Source organism: Megalobrama amblycephala, linkage group LG19 (genome assembly GCF_018812025.1).
Source record: "Megalobrama amblycephala isolate DHTTF-2021 linkage group LG19, ASM1881202v1, whole genome shotgun sequence".
NCBI classification, from domain to species: domain Eukaryota; kingdom Metazoa; phylum Chordata; class Actinopteri; order Cypriniformes; family Xenocyprididae; genus Megalobrama; species Megalobrama amblycephala.
The window spans coordinates 40,854,511-40,872,762 of record NC_063062.1 but is presented as its reverse complement, the minus strand read 5'-3'; the positions used below and the strand labels follow the sequence as shown (position 1 = coordinate 40,872,762).

At 38.0% G+C, this 18,252-nt stretch overlaps 1 protein-coding gene across 4 annotated transcripts in view; it reads left to right on the top strand.

Annotated features, from left to right (window-relative positions):
- Positions 1–15,378, top strand: part of tspan4a (tetraspanin 4a) — a 51,185-nt gene extending 35,807 nt beyond the window's left edge. For 3 of the 4 annotated variants that reach the window (XM_048168224.1, XM_048168223.1, XM_048168222.1), the window contains 5 exons: positions 3,896–3,970; positions 11,884–11,985; positions 12,080–12,211; positions 12,540–12,623; positions 12,708–15,378. In XM_048168224.1, coding sequence (XP_048024181.1) covers positions 3,896–3,970; positions 11,884–11,985; positions 12,080–12,211; positions 12,540–12,623; positions 12,708–12,776 — 462 coding nt within the window. In that variant the 3' untranslated portion in view covers positions 12,777–15,378. The remainder of the gene's footprint in view (positions 1–3,895; positions 3,971–11,883; positions 11,986–12,079; positions 12,212–12,539; positions 12,624–12,707) is intronic. The other variant, XR_007181571.1, reaches the window with a different exon arrangement.
- The last annotated feature ends 2,874 nt before the right edge of the window (positions 15,379–18,252 follow it).

Below are 18,252 nucleotides of genomic sequence, written 5' to 3'. Positions count from 1 at the left end.
GAAGTGCACTAGATATTAGATATAATTAGATATTAGAATTAGATTTTATCAATAATAGTTCAAACCAGGGCTTTTCAAGTCTCCCCAGCCCCATGTTTAATCCCTTTGTTTCATTGGGAGAAGCCATTTAAAACTGTTTTGCATGGTGAGATTAAAAAAAACTGTTTTATAATTCTCTGAATTAGTGTATCTTGACTTGTGTATCATTTAAAAATCAGTCAGAGACCCGCGGATAGTTTTAGAGGACGTTTCCAGGAGCCAGAGAGACCTACATTCTGTATGAGAGCGTCCCGAGACAGATGCAGATGTCGGTCTGTCATCATAACCTCACAGGGGCTGAGCTGGATTGTTTTATTTCAGCTGTATGCATACTAAAAATCCTGAAAGGGAAAGCAGAATGGTGGTCTTTGGGTTCAAACCTCTTTCTCTCATCAGATCAGCACAACTCAATGGTGTAAAACTGGTAATCCAACAGTGATGAGAAATCAAAGAGAAAAAACAAAGTCATGATCAATCTCCGCAGCATTAGCTGTGCATCCCTCTGTCAGCACCAGAGCTTCCAGTTATTCATGCTCTGATCTGCTTTCATTTCACGCTGTATGTTTAATTCACTGAGTGGCGTCCGGTTATCTTCTCAAAAGAAATGTTTTTTAATCCTGTAAAAATGTCAAACGAGTCGTGAAAGAGCTCACAGCTGATAGCACATTTACTTTATTCCTCAATTTGGAAAAGGAATGTCAAGCGAAAATCGTATACTGCTGAAATAGTAAGAAAAGTATAGTGCTTTAACGGTACGATTTTACTGGGGTTACAGTTTGGTCTTTAGATTCCCTGCATTTTTGAATTGTCTGAAGAACCTCTACATAGTTATCCTACAATCTTCTTCAAAATGACTTGTTAGGATAAACCTGCAGAGCTCATCTCAGGTCAGCTCGATGCCTTTGGTGCCCAAGCGCTTAAACACAATAGCTGCAGTTCGCCTTATACTGGGCTTTCCACAGTTATCCATTTATTCCTATAGTGAAAGTAAAACAAAAATTACAGATATTTTAAAATGAAAAACACACATAAAAGTTGTTGTATGTCTTTTTTTTTTAAATCACTTCAAATAAAGTGAAAAAATGTCAAACTGTATTTTTTCCACCAGCCAATAGGATAAAAGCTAAAGGAAAACTGCTGTGAATACAAACAAAATCCCTCATCTGAACGTGCAAGTCTGCAGCAGACCCTGTTTTGCAAATGTATTTGATTACATGCATAAATTAAATACTAGATTATTATGTTTAGCTTTATTCCCCACCCTAATTGTTGGTGTGAGCTGCTGTTGATTTGCTCCAGCTGTTCCTCCGCACTGTTTCCGGTACAATGTTGTCGGAGCGGAGTCGTCTGTGAATATATAATGCTGTTGAGCAGGGCTGCAGTCACCTCAGAGACTGTCACAGCCTGGAGTTGATTTATGATAAAATATTCTCATGTCCACTTGGGGGATGATGATGTTTACCGCTTAAGCTGCTATTTATGTCATGGGCTCATTTTAATGACAGCCTCGGCTCTCCTGCGAGTCTTTATCTACTGTGGGTCGAGCAGTTATGATGACGCCCGGTCATACTCAAACTGTTGCCAAATTCAGAGCCACACCTGTTCCTGCCATAGAAAGATATAGTGAAAATAGTAATTAATGCTAGTATGCAGTTCCGAATTCAGGCTTTCTTTATTTCCCTCTTGCACAATGAGAAAGAGAAAGAGGACGTACCAGAAAATACATTTTGGATTTTCCAGTGAATAATTTTTTCTTCTTTTTTTTTTTTTTTTTTTGTTCCATGCAACAAAACACCGAAAATATCTTTACATGAAAAAACACTCTTCTATATACTCTTTAATGCCCAGCAGTGCATATTATACATAGTCTTGATCTAAAATAAAGAGTATGAATTTGCTTGAGCAATCTAACAAATTCAGAGTGTGCTTTGTGGAAATTTTAGAGATGTTTTATTAAGATGTACTGATAAACACATAAAGGATGCTTTTATGGTAACTTCACCAAATGTTAGGCACTGAATACAATCTTCAGAGTAATTACATTATTAATAGTTGGTCAAGAAAGATACTGGTAAGATACTATTAACTATCAGAGTAATTTGGGCTTGCTATATTTCAATGCAGTTTTTCTAAAAGCAACTTGTCAAAGAAGCGAAAGAGTTGATCCAGCATGAAAAGGACTGCAAGATTAAAGGAGCTGTAAAATAAGCCAAAGAGTATCGAACCCAAGAGGCGAAACTCTGATGCTTTTTGGGTAACAGCCACCAGGCAGCCATTTTGGAGTGAAAATGCCAACTGGACAATAGAATCCATCACATCTTACGCACCCAAAATCGGCAAATCTCACTGCCAAATCAGAAACGCGATAGAAAATTTCTCAAATTCAGTCAATTTTATGACACCTACAGTAAATGTTGTTTTGTCTTAGCCTATATATGTTTTATGTGATCAGTTGTGGAATCCAACCATTACACATCTGAGGTAACGTAGTTAGCCTACTTTATTGATTATTTCCATTTTATGCAACTTTAGATATTTATTATTAATTGTAAATTAATAAATTAATAATTAATAAAGTTAAGATCATCATGTTTGTAGCGTGATCTAGGGGATTAAAACGTACAATATATATTTCAGACCTATAGAGGAGTAATAGTAATAGTAAATTACTCCACTAGGTCTGAAATATATACGTTTTAATCCCCTGGATCACGCTACAAACATACTGATCTTATAGAACACGATGCATTGCTGTGTCTGTTATCCCATACTTCCCACTTTCGGACAGAGTGGCTGTGTTTTTTTGTTTACATAGTCTTGCTTTAACAGACAACACTGCAAAAACAGTTTACTGTCAAGCTGTTATATTCTGTTATATATTTATTGTCCAACATTCCCAATTTTTCTGATGCATGTCCTTAATTTCATTTCATATGTTGGTAATAATTCAGTGTTTATAAGCCTTTTAAAGAATTTTAACCCAAACTGACTGGGTTTCTAGAGAGCAAAGGTTTTGTGAAAAAAGTGGAAGATGGTATTTTATTCTGTGTTGTCATTATTCAGGGTGGATTTCAGCTTTAATGTACATTTTTTTTAACAAAGCAGTTGATATTGCCATAGAAACTAGTGGACTGCGACTCTCTTTCACCCCAAAATGGCGGAAACGCAGGGCTGCTGCTGGGCGCCGGTGTTTCAGTGGAGCGCTCCATTGGGTGTCGCTTCTTGTCAGTATAAGTTCTTTGATTAAGCTCAATCCTCTCTGCACTGTTATGGCCCATATAACATCATTCAGGGGATTTCAGCTGTACACTAGGTGTGCAATATGTATCGTCTATGTCGGGTTATTGTCTGTTTTTGCTCTATTTTGTGAAAGAAAATAGTTCCTAACGAAGGCATAATAGAACAGCTGTTGGTCTCCAGGCATTTTGTTTCTGAATTAATCCACATTTGTAATGGTTTTGAATCGGTTGAGTGAAAAACTCAATGACCTAGTTTCGTTCCTGAATGAATCAGCCGTTTGAACGAATTGGTTGAATGAATGATTCAGTGAGTCTCTCGTTAAGACCGTTTCTTGCTGCCGCTTACTGTTGGTTTTAGTTTTTCATTTTTTAAAATATAATTGCTTTTTTTTACCATTTCAAATTTCTTTCCTTTACATTTTTTTTTCTATTTTTAAAACTTTTAAATTCATAGCATTATAAATGTGACAAAACTGTAATGCAGTGTAAATCATGTCTGACCAACACATTGAACAGTAAATACACCTGATCGCAGCTCTGCAGTCGAAGATGGATTCTGTCATATTTCAATACTCTCCCATATAAACATACTCTCTCTTCTGCTTGTGTTTCTACAGTTCTTCATTCTGTTGCTCCTGATATTATTGTTGGAGATTCTGTTCTTGATTCTGTTCTTCGCATATCAAGATCAGGTACGTGCAAAATAAATCTGTCATTTTACATAATTTATTATTTTATATTATTTCACAGATTATGATTGGTCAATAGTGGCATTCAGCTCTCACATATTTCATTATAATGACAATAGATTGTATAATTCACCGTTGTCCCTGTGATTTCCAAGTCTGATAAAGAGAGCTTAATCTGGAAAACATCTGTTGTGTACAAACATCTGATAAACGTCTTAGAAAAAGCAGTTATGTACACTCTAAATCATAAACATTTTCCAAATGTCTATTTAACATCTGACAGGAAATGTCTTAGAGACGTCTTGCAGATGTACATCATGTGCTGTCAGAGGTATCACTCCACACTCGGTTTCTTTTCACACCATAAAATAATTTACACCTAAATCAATATTTCATGACCATGTATTATTTGTTATGTAGCCATTGTAGTAAGTGGCATAATGTAGAGTCAGTCTTAATCATAAAATAAACACATATTATATTATAAATGAGGGTTAAAAGTGTGTGGGAACCTTTATCTTAAAATTAAATTTTGATGAAAGATCATCTTGGAGCCTTTTTTTATCTAGGGTCTTTGTACAACAGTTACAGCAATGACGGCTTTAAGAACCATTCAATTTTACAGTAGACATCAAAGCCTTCTTTAAATGTTGGAATATGCTTTTCTGTCTTGTTTACTGTTTTGCAAAACTTTGGTCTTTACCTTTCTTGGTAAAGGAACAGCACTGAGAGCAGTGCAAGCAAGAGAGATATTCATTGGGTTAGTATCATCTATAGCCATGGATATAAATGAATATTGCAGCACTGCAGGACCTCAAGGCTGAGCTCAATACAAAGGTCATTGGTGCAAAGGTTGAGATATTAAATATATTATTCCTGAGGTCTTGCATCAATAAAGAACTGTTAGAGATGATTTGATCCTTAAGGATGCTGTCTGAGGACACACGATGGCTTCTTTCTCAGTGTAAAATAATCAAACTGTCTTCACTTTCTCTCTCTCTCTCTGTGAGAGATTCTTTGCCATCGATTTTCTTGGCTGTTCTCCTCAAAGCACATATGGCATCATAGTGTGATGGGCATTTTCCAAAGACACTTCCAATGATAGCAGCATTTTTTGATGGTGGAACGTGTTTTCCTACAGCGACAGACTCTCCATGGCTCTTTGTGAAATGATCTATGTCAGTCTGCTATTCCTCCAACACAGAAAACCACACCAATAATTCACCTTTCATCAGTGCTGATCTTCTCACTGTCAACGGTTTTGTTATTTCAGTGAAGATAGAGATTAGACAAAACATTTGCATCATGAAGCTAATTAAATTATTACAAAAATATGTTATAACAATACACTTTTCATTAAATTTTTTTATTATAACTTGCATCCGCACAAAATTACACATGAACTAAGATACGTGCTAGTCGATATGTGGAAGAGATGTTTGTGAGTTCTTTCCATAACTAAAACACGGACAATGAACAATTGAAGCATGAGGAACTGATAAAATGGTGTTATAAAGAACTTGAACTTCCTGTGCAGAGCCATCTTTGATGACAACAAACACCATAGGTGCGATTTAACAGCTTGGGCTGCGAAAGAACAGAGACAAAGATGACTTCAAGAAGAAAGAAGAAAGCATATTCAGTCACAGTACTGTTGATAACACTAGTCTCCATCACCAACAGCTAGTGTGTGTGTGTGTGTGTATCCTGAAAAATGCAGTTTTTAATGATTTGATCAAAAGAAACATATGATACCATTGTTGTCGGACTTTATTAATGATTTGACAGATTACTGTTATCGAAATGTAAACTTGACAAACAGATTTGGAGATGTTTCTGTGTTTCTGTGTCTATTACTTAGAAAACAGCAGGTGAAGGTTTTACGTCTGGGGCGTGGCCTCAGTGGAAAAAGAAAAACGATTCATAATTCAACAATAATGGTATTATTATTAATTTTTTTTAAGAATGCAAAGGTTTCCCATTTAGGGTTATCGTCTGGGTTTGGGTTAGTGATTATAAATGGCTTTTCTTTGAATAAGTGAACGTGAGTGTGTACAGTATGTGTGGACGGTCCTCTTTAAACTCAAGTTAGATTTAAACACACATCAGCAGAACATCAACCCAAACTGCTGCCGCTCACAGATCTAATGGGAGCGACTGCATTGATAAACTGGAATATGAAGCGGAAATTGTGTTCTGTAAATACTTTGTCTTCTTTCGTTCCACACATGTGATTAGAAATGACCTCCTTGACCTCTCTCTGCTTCTTCCTCTCTACTGATATTTATTATTTATGATTCATCACTGTATTACATCTATCAGGAAGGCTGTGTGAAGCGCATAGAGCTGGTAGCCGATGATGGCAGACGGATCACAGGGAATAATGGAGCAGACGATATAGAAGACGCATGTGAAACGGTGTAGCGGTCGGTTCTAAACCCTGCCCCAATGCTTATTTAATGCACATTTACGTTTCAAATGACATCTGCTCATGCTCACACCCTAATCCTGTCTGGAGGACTGTATGGAAATCCAATCCTTTGAGGGCAGCCTTTACTGGCAGGTTTTAACACTATAGATCGCTGTCTTTCCCTGCCTTTTTCCTGTTTTCCTATTTCCTCGCCGTTTGTGTGTTGAATAATTCATTGATGACGGCCTGTTTGGCCGACTGATGACGGAAGTGCAGTTCCTCTGTAGTAAAAGCTGCAAAACCCTCATTTATTACTCATGCTCGATATCTCAGAAGACTAATATTCCATAAACACTTCACCTAACTTCATGTATTCAGTGAAGAATAGTTGAGATGTTTAGGCCATAACCACGCATCAACGGTGCATAAAACATCCGAATGCTCTTTTAGGCAAACTGATGCCACTGCATTCTAATAACACTAAACATATTTAATTGCCCATATTTTAACTGAAAACGTCTTATTGGAAACACTGTGAATTCACATTGAATGATTTCACTCAATTAGTCTATTAGGTTTTAATGAGATCTAATTAATGGAATTATTGAATAATAACCCCATGAATTACAGTAAGTATTTCATTTTAAAATAATAACACTACAAATAATTAACAAATAGACACAAAAAAACTTTGATATTCAATGTAATGTCACAGATCACTATTTTCCAGACAAAATTAGATATTTTAACCTCAAAACTAACCTCAAAATCATAGATGCCACAAAATCTCATTTCAAGAGAAAGTTAAAGGTGCTAAAGAGGATGTTTTGTTTTATACATTTTTGCAGTATTACTTGAAACTGTCTTTACTAACTGATAAAAGACTATTTATTAGGTGCACTGAAAGTAATAATATTAATATACATCATCTGTGCACGAGGTAGGGCCTTAAAAACATCAGCCAATCTTCTGGCCCTCTGGCTTGTCAATCACTGCCATGACGTTCCTTGTGAGAGACGAGCGCGGCTGCGCGCTCCAGTAACTTTCCACACTCCACAGGCGCCGCATGCAATGTTTTTGTCCGGAGACAGGAGTAACAACTGCAGATTATGAGTTACCTGCAGTGAGTCCGACATAATGAATCCACTAACACGACACAGCGAATGCCGGTGGTAAACACTCGTGCACGAGTTTTGGGAGGCGTTCCCTCGAAAGGAGGGGGGGTTGTTCTTACGCATGCGCTCATTTCAAAAACTCAGTCTTTTGATTCTCAGTCGACGAAAAAATCCTCTCTATCACCTTTAAGGCAGGAACACACCAAGCCGACGGTCGGCCGTCGGGCAGTTTTTCTTCGTCGGCCGACTAAGTTTCCTCAGTGTGTTCCACACCGTCGGTTGAAGTTGGTCCTCGTCGGCTTTTTTTCGGCCGATTTGACGTAGAATCGGCGTCGGGCCGTCGGCGAGAGACAGAACTCTGATTGGCTGTGTAGTATAGCAAACCAGTCAGTTCACGAGAATATAAGCAAAAGTTATGGATAAGTCATGACGGCACAGACAGAAGGTTGTTCCAATTTTACGTCATCTTACCTGAGCATTCGAATGCACGAATATTTTCATAATAACATGAGCGGAGTGGAATAAAGAACATGATCAGCATGATTGATATTCAAAACGGTAGGCCCTAAACAAGCCCTGCTTTATTTATGGTTTGTATGCATGCAGTCATAGTTTCGCTTTCCGTTTTTGAATGACGAATATAGACAAATATATCTGCTTAAATAGACAGATATCTCATTTATACGCAGGCGCAGAACACGTGTGTTAGTTGACAGTCGGCTGAAGTTCTTTCGGTGTGTTCAAGCACATATTTTTTCCCAGACGCAGTCGACCTGAGCCAACCCCGCAGTCTGCTTTCGTCGCCACTAGTTCGTTGGCATCGGCTTGGTGTGTTCTGGCCTTTAAGGTGGATGTTTTGCACCTTTCTTATAATACGGTCACACGTGTGATCGGGTCACAGAAACGCAGCTGTAGTGGCAGGTGGAACAGGGACAGAGATAAAGGGTGGAACCAGGAACTGATCATCAGGAACATACAGCAGATATGGGATGGTGGTTTTCAGAAGCAATGCTGAGGATCTTTCTCCCTGTCGTGCTCTTGCACACTTTACTCTTGGCCAGCAGGAATGACTTCAGACAAGCGCAGCTTTGTTCATTCATTCATTCGACTCGGTCGCTTTACCAGCTCATGTTCAGCGCTCTGTGGGTCGCACACATGAAACAACAGCAGAATGAATTTCTGTGTAAACCACTTATAAATCCAATCTTATGTAAATTGTTTCACTGAATTGAATACAACAGTTTTTATACACAGTAGTTAGGTTTGCTCGTGATTAATGAATGAATTGCTCGTATGTGTAGCTATATGCACAGTCATGCATTTGTGCTTCATTTGCTTTTGACTTTTTTGTTTTATTTAGATCAGTACCCTGCATCACTGAAGTGCTTCTCTCTACTCATCATCTGTTTGTAATAATGTGTTCAGGAAAAGTGAAGCTGCTTTGAAACAATCTGTATTGTATAAAGCGAAGTTCAATATTGGAATTGACTGAACACATATTCTAGAACTCAAAACTTCCTCCACAGTCCAAGATCATTTATTGAAACTAAACTACAAAAGTCTGTGTGAAGTTCTGCAACTTATGACCAACAGTTGATTAAAACCAGGAGATTTACATTTACAGGTCAATAGCACATATGTATTGGTCAGAAATGTAGTCAGAGTGAGCTAATGCTGTAGAACAGATACTGTTATTCTGAAACAGCAGAAGCACAAGCAATAAGAGTCAAATGCGTTAAAGCTTGTGCTGCTTCTGTCTGTGTGGATCTGAAGATCCTCTGAAGAATCGAGCCCGATCACACGAAAATGCGTATCAATAGTACAAGTTTGTAATCTCGTAGAATATATACGCCAAAATGAGTTTTTGCGTGCTTATGGTACGCAGTTTTTCGCGTGCATATGATACGTACTTTATGGCGTACTATACGTACGAAACCCCACTCCCCCACCCCCATCCTACCCAAGAGCGTATCATATACACGCCATAAAGTGCGTATCATATGCACGCGAAAAACTGCGTACCATAAGCATATATATTCTACGAGATTACAAACTCGTACTATTGATACGCATTCTCATGTGATCGTGTTGGAAGAATCATAGAAACCAGCGGCTTCAGATCGGTTGTGTAAGTTATGTAACAACAGGTAGCAGTGTAATTATGTTATTATGTTACATTCCTCTGTTAAAATGATTAATTATAATGATTTACTGACACTAGCATCATGGCTAGTTAACTGATTTTCAGGGATATTATTTTATGCTCCACTGTCATTAGATTTAGTGTTTAGAAAAACAGAATAATCTGTGCAGGACTGTAGCACAATCAAATGTGGGAATGAAAAGAAGGCCGTATTTCAGACTCTACAGCAAACGCGGCTCATACAGTGTGTGCGAGTCAACAAACTCATTTCGCATGTGAAAAACAAGAAAGATTGACATTAAAGCTTAAATTGGGTTTTTATTTCAGAAATAAAACTTTATTTTCTTTTAGTGCAAGGAAATATTTGGTATCTGCAACTTTTTTACCATTATTGGATTATGGAGCTCTGCTTTACATGACTGACCCATTACATTATTTAAAAAAAAATTATACCGTTTATCATAGTGCTTTAAGTTTTATTACTGGTTATGGCTATCAAGCACGTTATTGCACTTTATATGACAAGGCTGAGTTGCCATCTCTGTATACTAGAAGAACTTTCAATTGGTAGTTTTATTTATAAGTCTATCTGTGGTCTAGCTCCATCTTACTTGTCTCTTAGCTTTTCAAACACAAATGTTTGTTACAATCTTCATTCAAACAATTTGTTATATCTTAAAGTTCCTCGAGTTCGAACAGAGCAAAGGTTTTAAATATAATGCTTCCACTGTTTGGAATACCTTACAAAATGTCTTAAAGCTGACTGTGCTTCCATCACTAAATGAGTTTAAGTTACTTTTAACAGATTATGTGTTTTATCCTTTGGTGAATTGCTGTTGTGATCCTTGATTGTGTTTGTTTGTGTGTGTGTGTGTGTGTGTGCGTCTTGATGTGTATTTGTATGTCTATGTTATTGCTGCTGCTTTCTTGGCCAGGTCACTCTTGTTTAATCTCAATGAGTTTTTTTTTAACCTGGTTAAATAAAGAAATGAATGAATGAATGACATTAAAGTATTAGACAGTATTCTATATTATATATATATATATATATATTATACCATATTCATGAAAATGACTCTCTAAAATCAAGGACCACAATGGAAATAAATTAATGCAACTTTATTGTGTTATCCTTGACAAAGAAGTTGTAACACAGTTGTATTGTTACTTTTTATGTCAAATAAACTCAGACTCAATCGACTATACAATCCGTTAATTTTGTAAACTGGTACGTTTCACCAGGGCGAGAAGAAATATAGAGCTGAGTATCATCAGCGTAACAATGAAAACTAACGCCATGCTTCCTAATGATATCTCCCAAGGGCAGCATGTACAGAGCGAACAGCAACAGTCCTAGTACTGAGCCTTGCGGTACTCCATATTTAACTTGTGATCGATAAACTGATAACGGTCAGATGACTTGAATCATGCCAATGCGTTTACAACGTAATTTTCAAAATAATTTTTGTAATTACAACATCATTTTTGAGTCTATTCAAAAGAATGTTGTGGTCGATAGCATCAAATGCAGCACTAAGGTCCAGTAACTGCTCTGACCACCATGGCCAGCTTCAACTCCCTGCCACCAAATGCTGGTGTATGTATTCTGATCTTCATGCTGAAGGAACTGAATGAAATATTCCGACTGATATCAATCCACAACATTACCTGTGATGCCACCTGAATCATAATCAGCCGGAGGAGAACTGAGCGACTGGTTTCTCCCAAGGTGTTTTCTCCGTTCTGTCACCTGATGGAGTTCGGGTTCTTGCCACTGTTGCCTCTGGCTTGCTTCGTTGGGGACACTTAATATTCAAAAATATTATTGATCTGACTGCACTGATGCTATTGGATGAGAAGTGAACAGAGCTGGACGATGACATCACTGTTTTCTCTAGAGCTGCTGTATAGATGAAATGAACTAATTTAATAATTGATGAAATTTACAGAGTTATCGAACCGAAATCAACACTGAACTGAAGTGAGCTGAATAATGACTGTGTACTGTTGTGTTTTTAGAGCTGCTTTACAGCAGATTTCAACTCTGCTTGCATCATCGAATCATTATTTTCCAGTTTATCACTGTAAAGCTGCTTTGAAACAATCTGTATTGTATAATGCGCAATAGAAATAAAGATGACTTGATTTAGCATCATAAAAAGAGGAGATCTCATGAAGTTTAATATTGTGAGGAACAAATGTCATTCAAATGTCACATCAATAAGCTTTTCTTGATGGTGTGTTCTAGATTGATCTGTATGCACAAAGTGACCTGAAAAAGGGTCTCCAGCTCTTCGGGACTGAAGGCAACATCGGTCTGACCAACGCCTGGAGCATCGTCCAAACTGATGTGAGTTACTGGATTCATTTCCTGTTATTAATTCCCATAGCCTTGCAAGACATGGCCATGGTCAGAGTGTGATGGCAGTGCCTCTGTGTTGCAGTTTCGCTGCTGTGGAGTGACCAATCACACGGACTGGTTTCACGTGTACAATGCCACGCGTGTGCCGGACTCCTGCTGTCTGGAGTACAGTGATAACTGCGGTCTGGAGAATCCCGGCACCTGGTGGACCGCTGTAAGAAACACGACCGACTTCCCGTTATCAGTCGGATCAGCTCAGCCTCTGATCTGGGCAAACACACACGTAACATGACTGTATGTCACTGTATGTGAGCAGGAATTATAGAGTTACAAGGACTACAGCAACAGCCTAATAATCAGGGGTTAAAGACCCCATACAATGATTCGACAAACACTCTTTTCTTTCCTGCGTTGTTGTATTTTCCTGGTGAAGCTGGACAGACAGAAAACTTGTTTTGTCTCTGTAAACCGTCATGGGTGTCCACCTTTTACAAGTAATGCTGAACACGTCACTTTACGCCTTCTCTTGTGTGTGTCGACAGCCGTGCTACGAGCGAGTGAAGGGCTGGCTGCAGGAGAATCTGGTGGCGCTGTGGATTTTCGCTCTCTGCACGGCTCTAACGCAGGTACTAAACACATCACAATAATCAATATATGATAAAGAGCTCAGTTATTGATTATTATTTACATGCGTTTATGTGTGTTTTCAGATCCTGGGGCTTGTGTTTTCCATGACCATATTCTGTCATGCAGTAAAAGTGGACACGTTCTATGCATAGAGACGCGGTTCAGGACCAAACCATTTCAGCCCGTTTCTGCTTCATCTTCACACACGTCAGTCTTTATCGCTGTAGCAATCAGTTGTAATGTTTTGCTAACACACTGCTATTTGCAACATGATTTTATAATTCAACTCAACTAAATGATGAAAAAAAAAAATTACAAATTGCTCTTTATTGTGAATATTTACTGGACAATTCGTCCACTTGTGAAGAAAATATAGCAATGTTAAACAGAGACCAGTAACTAATGTCATGATTTTATATTTGTATAATTTCATATTAATAGCCTACGTATGATATGAACAACAGCAATTTATATTTATTCAGAGTGGGTTCTCAATAGATTTTAGGCAAGATATAAAGATCACATTTTTGTATATCTGAGACAGTCTTCAAAGCAAAAGCAGTAATAAAACAGAAGCAACACTTTAGTGGAGCAAATGAAGCACTTGTGTAGGAAGAAGCACAGCTCTGTATGCTGTTCAACAAAGCCAATTCAGTAAAAGAGCAAAATATAAGCACAATTTACTACATTTACAGTGGAACCCAGCGTCACCAAACAGTCTATTAAACAATCTGGATAATAAGGCATCTAGAATTATTAATGGAGCTGATGAAACAATCATTTATCATGTTCACTCATCCCTTTTCTTAAAAAATGGTTAAAGGCTGAAATGTGAGGTTTATTATTTTATAATTAACTTCTACATGTTAGTAGATAACATTATGTTGTAAGTCACCCAACCATCTCTCTAGTTCATTTAAAATCCGGCCATCACTGTTAATGTTATTATTTGAATGTTTCTGCTGTTGTTTCATTTATTAAATACTTAACTGACTTTGTAATCCCTGGCTGTCAGCAGATGAAATGTGTGTCTGCTAGTCTGTATGTTAAAATATGGATCTGCTGGTTATGTTCCCATAATATTTACACTCTTAAGTTCCCATGTGTCAGTGTAGATTTGGGAATAGAGCTCATGAACGAATCCTTGGTGGCCGCTTTGAACCCTTGATGTGCACTTTTGCCAAATCTGCATTAACGATCAACCTGAAAGCCAATGCGGCTTTATGCCACTGAAGTACAGACTCAAAAGATGAGAGAAAGTGTTCAGGGTGTCATTTGAGACGGAGCCGATCTCATTCAGCACGAGGAGAAAGAGCGTGGAAGCAGTGCAATGAAGAGTGAATTAGTGTGAATCCCCCGTTTATGAAAGATGACCATACACAATTAAATACAACCGAAACACATCATTTACTTTTTTAGGATATTGCTGTTTCTGTTTTTTTCTATAGTGTGATAAACATCAAACCAACCCAGAAGTTCGACAAAAGACTGGTCGCCACCTGCTGGTGTAATGATGTACTGATGTATCTACAGAAGAACATACTGAACAGACTGAATCAAACAGTTTCACTCACTTGGTACTCGCCACACCTTGCTGTGATCAGATTAGTCTGAATTAGAATAGGAATTATGAGATAACACCCACCCATTCTCTAAAGCAGTGGTTCCCAAACCTGTGGTGAAGGACCCCCAGCACTGCACATTTTGTATGTCGCCCTTATCTGACACACCTACTTCAGGTCTTGCAGTCAGATGAATCAGGTGTGTTAGATGAGAGAGACATCCACAGCGAGCAGTGCTGGGGCTCCTCCAGGACAGGATTGGGAACCACTGCTCTAAAGCGCTTGTCCTGTAGGTTGTGAAGAGGCTGGAGCCGAAGGCAGGGAAACACCCTGGATAGATGGTTGTCAGATAACATGCTGGATTAACTGTTCTGATGTTATACTGTTCATTTGAGAATCTGGGCGTCCCAGAGCTCAGGCAGCTGATTGGTCGCCTCGCGGCCCTGCCTGTGAAGGAGGCGTCTCTCAGCTTTCAGACGCAGCATGAGATTTATTTGAGGATTTCTAAAGTGAAAAGAGACTCTCTGGCCATCGTTTGCCATTGTGCGTAATTCAAATTGAATTTTGCTAACAAAATGATTTCATTTGTGCTTTGCTCTCTTTAAAATAAATACACTTGCTTTGATATTGTATTATCTTCTGCAATGACATTCTTACATTTTAAGTGTGAATTGTGTCCTAATGTTTTTGGGGCCTCTGTACGTTTACAGATGACTGCCTGTGTGTTCAGATCTGTTCAGAAGAACCACAACAACATGTAATAGTAATGCAAAAACTAAATTATAATGCACAGTCTGTGCAGTGAGGATTAGAGATGTGTAACGGTCCTGGTCAATAAAGATAACGTGACTGAATGAAAATAAAGAGAAGGACTGTGCCGATGTTCAGAATAGGACACTAACATACTGTCACTATTGCTGTAATTTGAAGCAAACTGTCTGTATGCAATACTGGATCCTTCAATGCAATGCGTTCGACTGGACCTTCCATTTCAGTGTGACGAATGAAGCACAGGCGACTTCAAATATCAGCTATTTTTTATTTGTAATAGCAGTATTCAGTAAGGAGTTTGTTAGTATTCCACTCTGAACATACTGTGAATGAAATGTGATAATCAAGGAACAGAAGTTATAATCCTGTGACCATCTCTAACATGCACACCTGCAAGACATAAATAAATCTTTTACTAATATGTGGACTCTTATTTTCACCCGTGCTTACCATCAAAATCAGTTCTTATAGCATTATCATGATGTTTTAACACAGTTAAACTTAGATTATGCGCTCACTATTTTCTGACAGAATTTGTAGCGACTGCAGAAGTAGTTCAGCTTCGGCACCAGATTGTTTTGTGTCATGATGTTTCTGAACATATAGCTGCTACTGTTATATATATGAATGAATATATGGTAAGTGAGTCTCCACAGGCACATGAATACTGATTTGGCTCCATATAATATGCATCAAATGTGTCTTTCTTCCATTACAGATTCACTCAACTGATCAATAATTCATCCTGATTCCTCTTCCTTTGCAATAAAACACCTCGGTCACCGTCTTTCCAGAATAATGAATACTGTACGAGGCCAGACCAGTGACTTTGTAAGCATGTATGAGTGGAATTGGGTTGATCATGATATTTTTAATAAGTGATTTGCTGTGAACATGAACTAATGGCCGCATGGGAAAAAGTGACGGTGTAAAAGACACTCCCTTTAATCTAAACAGTGTCATGATATTCAGAGAAAAAGACCTATGAGTGCATTATGTCATTATTAGCTGCAATATGAAACACCTGAAAGTGAAAACTTCCCTTTGTATTGCAAATATGAAATATGAAGTGTTTTGAAACTCTTAACAATACCAACCCCAGCACAAATCATATTCACCCTTTGAAAGATACCCAGATGTCATTCGTTTTTCTAGATTCTTCATGTTTGGACTTTTGACTAGAGCAACATATACAATATACTGTAGTAGATCAGCGGTTCTCAGTCCACCGCTCTGCACATATTGTATGTCTCTATTATTTAAAGGGTTAAAAAAACACTGCTATGTGAGACAATATGATATACAAACACCATACAGACTAAATATAGTTTTGCCTGAACTCAAAAAAATTATCCAATCAGTTTAAATACTTTTATTTACACTATTTACATGAATTTGTCCATGCCTACATGTGACCTACATTAGTTAATTTACAGAAGAATGAGAAAGGTCCGGTACCTTTTCCTGCTGAGGTCACTGTGAACATCTGAATGTGTGTCTGTTTCTTCTCCTTCGCACGAGAATCAGCACAGAGTTGCTTCAAAGGTTTTCTGAGAGTCAGTGACATCATAAGCCGACAGCCAATGATACGGTCAGTCCTCTCGGCAGCGGAGGTGATGGAGATGTTCAAATAGCGTCACAGAGCATCAGCTGTCCTGATGAGTGAACTAAGCGTTATAAGAAAAGAGTTTGAGCAATGATGCATGTTGTACACATTTACAATGTTATATAACATAATGAATGTATTTACCTGGTCTGAAGCCCGCTGATGTTCTGCATGAAGATCACAGAAGAGTTGCTCAAGATGGTTCCTGAATGGAGCTGAAAACACTGGAATCCCAGTCAGTGTCCAGAAGTTTAGTGCACTCTCGCTTCCCGCCCCATCTTGAGCAGGAATCCATCTCAAGGCTGATCCATGGGATCAAACTGAAGAAATTATCCAGAGTTTTCTCAAGACTTCCTGCTGAAGCTTCAAGATTTCCAAGGTGCTCCACAGCAACAACGCTCAAAACTACTGACTAGGATGGAAAGAACCTTTATTTCACCACTGCAGGTACTGAAAATGAGTACTTGTCAGTATTATTGAAGAGTTTTGCCCAATCCATGGACCACTGTGTAGGACAATGAGGTGCGTGGAAACGTCATAGTGTGACTGTCAACACCAACAATAAACATGTTCAAACTCTTTCTAATCAAACACACCTGATTCAACTCGTCAGCAGAGACTCCAAGACCTGAAATGATCGGGTCAGATAAGAGAGAAATGTGTGTGCTGCTAGATAAACACTAGTGTAGGTTAAGTCTGATTTATCTGCCTACACAAACCTCTGCCTTGGCAAAGACAATTTACTTCCTTTCTGGGAACACTAGCATGTCCCAGTTTGATTTAAAGCTGGGCTGTTCGCTTCACCTCGGCTTCGACCCGGACACAGTTGTGCTGAACGAACAAGGTCTTCCTCCTCAAGATCCCTCATTCTGGAGAGGAGATCATGGTAAACGGTGAGTTACCATCAGGGCAACACTGGTTTGCAAATTTCTTTTTAAAAAAATCTGGGTTACAGTGACTTTACAGACCTTTTGTTTAAATTGTGTCCAATTTTACAACTTTGTTGTCATCTGTAAAATGGAATTTTTTGGTTACACTTGATTTCGATAGTTCAACTTTAGACTACATGCCAGTAGTTGCAAAGTTACTCATGGCCCGGTTTCACACACAGGGCTTAGATTAAGTCAGGATTAGGCCTTAGTTCAATTAGGACATTTATGTGGCTTTTATAAACTGACCTTAGAAAAAACATTACTGACAAAATAATGGTGCTGGTCATATAATTAGAATATCATCAACAAGTTGATTTATTTCACTAATTCCATTCAAAAAGTGAAACTTGTATATTATATTCATTCATTACACACAGACTGATATATTTCAAATGTTTATTTCTTTTAATTTTGATGATTATAACTGACAGCTAAGGAAATCTATTTTCATCACTTTTTTGAATGGAATTAGTGAAATAAATCAACTTTTTGATGATATTCTAATTATATGACCAGCACCAGTATATTAAGATATTTCAGCTCAAGTTGCTTTCAGCTAAAACAGCTTAAACATGCATTTTAGTCTGGGACTAGTTTAAGACTCGCCTGTGGGCAATAGTTAGTAGAATAGTTTGTCTGGAGTGGACCACCAAAATAAAGTGTCTTTCTTTAAACAACTTTTGGTCAAAATACAAATGGACAAAAACATTTTCAAAAACAGTCGATTATTGATCCCATGCAGATGATTTAATAAAGA